The 7,322-nt window shown below is 34.2% G+C and overlaps 1 protein-coding gene across 2 annotated transcripts; it reads left to right on the forward strand.

Annotated features, from left to right (window-relative positions):
* The first annotated feature begins 1,590 nt into the window (after positions 1-1,590).
* Positions 1,591-7,048, forward strand: LOC142543478 (uncharacterized). 2 transcript variants are annotated; one of them, XM_075650767.1, is made up of 4 exons: positions 1,591-2,327; positions 5,207-5,797; positions 6,231-6,522; positions 6,729-7,048. In XM_075650767.1, the coding sequence occupies exons 1-4, from the start codon at positions 1,710-1,712 to the stop codon at positions 6,761-6,763; spliced, it is 1,536 nt and encodes a 511-aa protein (XP_075506882.1). In that variant the 5' UTR covers positions 1,591-1,709; the 3' UTR covers positions 6,764-7,048. The 2 variants fall into 2 exon arrangements, with proteins under 2 accessions (XP_075506882.1, XP_075506883.1); XM_075650768.1 differs by having other exon boundaries at positions 1,594-2,327; positions 5,210-5,797.
* The last annotated feature ends 274 nt before the right edge of the window (positions 7,049-7,322 follow it).

Below are 7,322 nucleotides of genomic sequence, written 5' to 3' on the forward strand. Positions count from 1 at the left end.
CACTTTGCTTGAATGGATTATTTTTTCCTTTTTCTATCCAAGAATGATTAACTCCATTATCGTTATAAAAAAATGAACTCCATTATTATTTGATTGCACTATGATTGATTCTGAATATATTCCATTTGTTCCTACAGAAGTGAAAATAACCACCACTTTATGAGGACCAAAAATCACACGGGACCATGTTCAAAAATAATAATAGACATTTTGTGAGACAGTCTCACGAATCTTTATCTGTGAGACGGTTCAATCTTACCGATATTCACAATAAAAAGTAATACTCTTAGCATAAAAATTAACAATTTTTCATTGATTACCTAAATAAGAAATTCGTCTCACAAAATACGATCTTTGAGATCGTCTCACACAAGTTTTTGTCCAAGAATAAAAATAAAAATAAAATCACACGAGATTTACTTTACCTCAGATCCCACGTTATGTTTGCTATGAATAATCACTATTCATACCTATTTTATGTGACTATTCATATAGTTTACTATTTAAAATGCTCTATGATTTTTATAAATTGTATATGAGTGATTTGGAATCCAAACAAACTTTTATCATATCGTCTCACGGTCAATTCTGTTATATAAATTGCTTATTTGAAATTTTTTATGTCAAAAATACTATTTTGCAATATAAATATGGATCGGATCGACTCATCTTATAAATATAGATGAGTAATATCGTCTTACAAGACACTATACATGAACGATAATCTATATGTAACAAATTGTTATGTGACATATACCGAATATTACAATTAGAGTAGGTTTCTTGTGAGACGATTTCACGAATCGTTATCTGTGAGACGAGTCAACCCTACCGATATTAACAATAAAAAGTAATAGTCTTAGCATAAAAAGTAATTCTTTTTCATGGATGACCCAAATAAAAGATCTGTATCACAAAATATAACTTGTGAGACCGTCTCAAACAAATTTTTTGTAGCAAACATGAGATGATATAAAATATTTATAATAACGTGGGTGCATATTTATATGTGCGCATGCTGTACGATTTTTTTAAAATTAAATGTTGAGCAGCACAATCTAATTATGCGATACTTATAATTGATAAAACAGGACATCATTTTATAAATCTAAAGTCACGAAAAAATTTGATTTAAGCTTTGGTTAAACTTGTAAAAGTTATTTTTGTAAAAATGGATATTCTTTTATTTAAATAAATCTATAAAAAGAATTGGTTTTTTTAGAACATAAAAAAAATTAGTCAAGAATTGATATTTTCGCACAATACTAGTCCAAGATCACACAATAATTAATTAAATACTTTAATTAAATGTGATACCACCTAGAAATTTCATTTTTATACGTCAACCCTTTAATTCAACCATCTTACAACTTAATTCCGAAGTCACGAAAATTCTAGAAAAATAAAAAATAATTGGAATTATATCACGAATTAATTTAATGAGATGGATTTCTAACCCAGCTCGTTTTATATTTTATGTTTAAAATATTATCGAATATAGATCGAACTGAGCTATTTCATATATTTAATTAATTAATAAGAAAATTTAATATGAGATAAATGGCCTTTATTTATTCATTCGATTTCAATAAAATCCAAAGACCATAGACAGATAATCCCTTTTGGACCCCTTAATTTACAATATATTTCGAAATTGCATGCAAAATTAATCCAATTACTCACCCACCTTTACGCCTAGCTTCTTGTTAATGGAATTCTTCAAGGAGGCGAAGGCGGTAAGATTAAGGAGCCACTTGAACAAGTACTTGGCGGCAGACGATGACCAAGTCTCCACGCGGCAGAGCAGGATCGGCGACGCCAGGAGAGCCCGGTGGCTGGTGGAGCTAGTCGACGGAAACAGCTACGTCGTCCGGCTGAAGAGCTGCTTTAACCGCTACCTCACCGCCTCGAACGACCACTTTCTATTGGGCATGACGGGGCACAAAGTCTTGCAGACTTCGCCGGAGAATCCCGAGAAAGATTTGACCATCGAGTGGCAGCCTATCAGAGATGGGTTCCAGGTGAAGCTGCGGGCTTTTGGTGGCACGTGCTTGAGGGCTAACGGCGGGACGCCGCCTTGGAGAAATTCGGTGACGCACGACAACCCTCATGCGGCGACGACGCATGATTGGGTCATGTGGGACGTGGAGGCGGTGGAGGTCCCGGAGGATGAGGCCGTGGCGGATTACTGGTCGATGGTTTCGAGCTTTTCGTCTGTTTCCGATGAGATCACCGGTCTGGAGTTAGGGTTCGAGTCGCCGGTTTCTGTGCGGTCTGGGCTGTCCGATTCGGCCTCACCTTCGCCTAGATTTTCCATGAAGAAGAAGGTACGATTGTTTACTCAAATAAAGTCGATTTGTTTGGAATTTTTTTTTTAAATTACCAACAAAATTATGATTTTCCTTAATTAGTGTTAATTACACAAATAAAGATATAAAGTTCTGAGAATATCATTAGTATAATTATCGTAATTAATCAAGTAAATCTTTGTGTCGTTTGATTGAATCGAATCGGACAAGGTATTTTTTGCCTAAATTGGAGAATATCACATACTATTTTTTTTTTAAATTTCAATTCAAAAATTAGTAACTAAGCCCACTCGCTCTTTGTATCACATAAAATATTGAGTAAGTCTTTTATGAGAGGGTCTCACGAGTCAATCCTACCGATATTCACAATAAAAAATAATGTTCTTAGCATAAAAAATAATATTTTTTCATAGATGACCCAAATAAAAGATCTGTCTCACAAAATACGATCCGTGAGACCGTCTCACAAAATACGATCCGTGAGACCGTCTCACACAAGTTTTTATCTAAAATATATGCATCATATTGTTTTATTTATCAATTTAAATATTAAAAAAATTAATTAAAGGAATGGTATATATTCAAAATATATATATAGAAAACAAATATTAATTATAGAAGGGTAAAAAAATATATGAAGAGATTAAGAGCAGTGGCTCTCGGTTGACAACAAAATAGAGAGACTCCAAAAATGACTTTATTAGGACAAATAAAATTAACTTTTGCACCAACGTTTGTTACCAAACTTTTCACACGTATCCATTTATTATTGGAAAACCACAACAATATGTCACATACATAACATTATATCAAACAAAAAACAAATGGGAGATGAAGATTGTCACACGGCTTTGCATGAAAAAGACCTCATTTTTAATCGAAGATAAGACGACGTGTATTTTCTCCTGTCTCCCGTAGAAACTTGTGGACACGGGTTTACACTATAAAGTGTAATCCAATGGGATTCCTTTTTTAAACTTATACATAACACATATGAGATATTACATTTTTTTATCTTGATATTTATTAGCTTTTCAGGTCAAGTCGTCGGACGATTAATGATTTTAGTTCACTAATTTTATTTTTATTTTTTAATTTTAGTTTATTTTCACCAGTATATTCATCTTATATCGAAAAATGATAATGTGACATCAAAAATTGTTGAAATAGTACTGAAAATTTATTACATGTCCAATGTCATGTCAGCATTCTGGTGGAAAACGACAAAAATTGAAAAAAAAAATATCATTGAATTAAAGTCGTGAATTAACATATAACAAGACTAACAGTGAAAACATGTATATTAAAATTACAATTTTCCTCTCGAATACGTGTGGTTGTGTGTGTTGTGTGTGTGTAAATTGCATAAACATGTATGAAAAATATAGTTGAGTTATCTTATTTTTTTATTAGAAGTGTCCTTACCATAAAATGATGTATGAAGTGAGTCATCAAAATATATAGGTTGGAGCTTCCAAAAAAATAATAATAATTAAAGATTGGGGTGGAGAAATAAATATTATTTGCATTAAATAATTTTTCCTTTGATGTCTATGTATGGCTTGGTGGCCATTTAGCTCATTTATGTTTTCGTGCAAGTCATGCTCATTTGAATATTGTATTAGGATCGTTCTAATTAGGTCAGAATTAATGTCACCTTCAGAATATTCTATTTTATATTTTTCATTTTATATATATGATCCAAATGAATTTAAACTTTATAAAAATTCAATATTCTATCTCATTTTTGTCTATATGCAAATTTCAATGAAATAAAAAATAAATTCATACATAAATTTTCCAAAAAAAAAAAATCTCTCACACATTGAAAAAATGTGCGTGTTGCTAAACTGTGTTTGGATCTCTACTGTGTTGAAAATACAGCACTTGATGTTGTGCATTTTTTTACACGAAATGATCATATAATCGTCTTGTGGACATCACACTATTTGAGATAAATTTAAAAGGTTGTCAGATTAAACGAGATGATCATGTGATCATCTCGTGTAAAAAATGCACAGCAGATGGTGCTGTGTCAGAAGATCTTTATTTTTCTTATTTTTTCTTTTTAATATATGAATTTGGCCATATATAACCTAGTCCAATTTGGTGAGCTATACATTGCATTCTATTCTATTTATTAAAAGTCGTTTTCATGGTTGTAGTTTGAGCTCTTCTAAAACTATATTTGGCTGAACCTTATATTTTAACTGTTATTATTATTTAATTCTATTTAAAAAAAAATATAATGATCATGTGACGTCCCCAAGGATTTATCCATCAATTCTTCCCTCTCATTCTTGGTCAAATTTTCGGGTGTTCTGATTTGTTTGATTAATTTGATTTGGTTGATTTATTTTCTCGGATCGAAGTTGATGATGTTTCATGAAATATTCGAGTCGATAAAATATGTGATGTTCATATGAACATTTAAGCAGTTAAGTTTATCAATTACTGAGCTATACACCCCAAAAAAATGTAGTAAGAAATACCAAAAGGCTTGCACCAAAACATTCGCAAGAACGAATTAGCTCTTTCAAGCGCTTTTCTAGAAGTGCGTTATGACCCGTGACCGTCTGTCTGGGGGCGGCTCCTCCGTAAGATTTGCGGTGTATCGCGAGAAAACAACCGTGACTTCTCACGTCGAACAAATTCTCGATGATTTTAGATTCTTTTGTTGAAGCACATTTGTTTTTTCAGGAAAAAAAAAAGAGTAGAATATTATAAAACAGAAACGAATTTTAGTTGGGAATACGTAGAATCAGACAATAAATGATCCTCGTTCCTGTTGTACGAGGCCCCCCGACCTGCCTGTCGTTTATCTTCTCCATCTTCGACAAATTATTCACCGATCAAAAGCCAATCATTCATCTTCACTCAATTTTTTTTCCGCGCAGAAGCTTAGCTCGAAGTTTTCAATGCCACGAGCTCCAGCAATGGACTTGTTCCAGAACGCGAAAACGGTCCGCCTGAGGAATTGCCACGACAAGTACTTGGCGGCCGAGGAAGACGAGGAATCCGTCACCCAAGATCGCAACGGCGCCGCCAAGTCTTGTAAATGGACGGTCGAGTTTGTCGAGAATTCGAACAACATTATCCGGCTCAGGAGCTGCTACGACAAGTACTTGACGGCGTCGAATCAGGCGTTTCTTCTCGGGATGACTGGCCGGAAAGTGACCCAGACACGTCCGAGCAAGCTCGACAGCTCCGTAGAGTGGGAACCGATCAAGGAGAACGGCGCCGTGAAGTTGAAGACTAGGTACGGGCAGTTTTTGAGGGCGAATGGGGGTTTTCCGCCGTGGAGGAATTCGGTTACACATGATATTCCGCATCGGACGGCGACCCAGGAGTGGATTCAGTGGGAGGTTCATGTGGTGGAGATTATGGTGGAGCAATCTCCGGTGGGTAAAGAAGAATCTTTTGCTTCAGAAACCAGCTCGCCTTCCACCACGCTTTCGCCCGTGTCTGCCAGTTTTTCTGGTCGAGAGGTAAGTAAATCCGTCCGTAATCGTTCTATATAAAAGTTGAAATGCGATCAGAAATTGTGCAAGTTAACCAAATCCCATGATCCCGTATAAAATTAATTATATTTTAAAACCATATATTATTAAAATCAAGAGTAAAAAAATGTCCCTGTAAACGATGAAATGTATCTCATTTTTTTTTAAAAAAACAACGCTATTAATTTTACATTAAAAAGTTTTATGCCATTTTGACATCTCAGAGGACGATAAATAAGACTTAAATAGATTTGTACGTAAATGTAGGAAATATGTATGATTTTAAAAAATACAAGGAAGTTTTCTGTATGTGGAAATGTTTTCAAAAACCAAATTTTATGATAGTTTTAGTCTAAGGTAGAAAAAAAATGAATCTTGATGGGAAATATCTCATTCTGAAGTTGTTGGTACTTTGGCGCAGTCAAATGACTCTTTAGCTAGTTCGCCACCGAAGGCGAGTGATGGCAGATTGATTTATTTTCACCTCGCTGATGAATATGGAGAAGTGGATGAGGGGTTCGAGGAGCTGCGTGTTTCATTCAAGGGAAATGGCGTGCACGAGTTAACGAGGAGGCTGGAGGTTGAGTTGGGGCTTGAAGGGATCACGGTTTGCACTCGAAGCCCGTTGAATGGGAAGCTTTATCCTCTTCGTCTGCAGCTTCCACCCAATAATGCAACTATGCATGTTGTTGTTGTACCGCTTTCGTCACGAGGTGATCTTTGATTCTGCATTAGTTTATGAATTATTAACATTTATATTGCGCAATATTTGGGATGAGTGATTCTTTATTTGAACTTAATTATCGAAGTTGGAGAAACGTTTGTCTTCTTGACTTGAAGTTGTTTAGTGAACTGATCCTATATTTTCTTGTGCTGAGAATGCTATTCACTCTCTTCTTGTTCTGGTGTGTATCTGTAGCTCAAGATTCGGCGAAATCAGAAGTGCTGTTGTAGGAGAAAGTTCAGAAATCCCAACGATTTTTCTCAAATAATGGTGTGTTTTCTGTACATCCTGCTCTGGCCTGATTCTACATATGCTAGCTTGGTAGAGAGTGAATTTTGCCATGTTTTTGTTTTTGTTTGTTTTGTTTTGTCTGGAAATGTGTTCGAGGCTTATGTATTTATTATATATAGATTCAACCGGTTACGAAATAGCTTGTAACTCTGCTTGCTTAGCCTATTTAACGCGTTGCACCACATGAAAAATACATGTGGCTAATTGTCGACTTTTCCGTTTAAGCGTGGACCTTGATAAACAGCCGACATATTTTGGTATACATGATAGGATAAACATGTGTTATATAATATAAGGATAAGTTAATGATAAATAAGATGTAGGATATTATATTTAATGTTTGGTATAATTTTAATAAAATTGATTAAATTTATATATTAGATTGTAATGACAAAATTAACCTTATCATAATAAATTTTATAATTTCAAATTTGTTTCTTGAGTTCATATTTCTTATTTGTTTATGCGCCTAATTTTATATATTATATAATATGATAA

The sequence above is a fragment of the Primulina tabacum genome, chromosome 4 (genome assembly GCF_025594145.1).
Source record: "Primulina tabacum isolate GXHZ01 chromosome 4, ASM2559414v2, whole genome shotgun sequence".
Lineage (NCBI taxonomy): Eukaryota > Viridiplantae > Streptophyta > Magnoliopsida > Lamiales > Gesneriaceae > Primulina > Primulina tabacum.

Excerpts from the sequence above, each read along its gene's own strand:
- LOC142543478 (XM_075650767.1), top strand. The coding sequence starts at position 1,710 with ATGGAATTCTTCAAGGAGGCGAAGGCGGTAAGATTAAGGAGCCACTTG. Across the intron at positions 2,328-5,206 it reads GATTTTCCATGAAGAAGAAG|AAGCTTAGCTCGAAGTTTTC; the intron begins GTACGATTGTTT and ends TTTTCCGCGCAG. Across the intron at positions 6,523-6,728 it reads TGTACCGCTTTCGTCACGAG|CTCAAGATTCGGCGAAATCA; the intron begins GTGATCTTTGAT and ends GTGTATCTGTAG.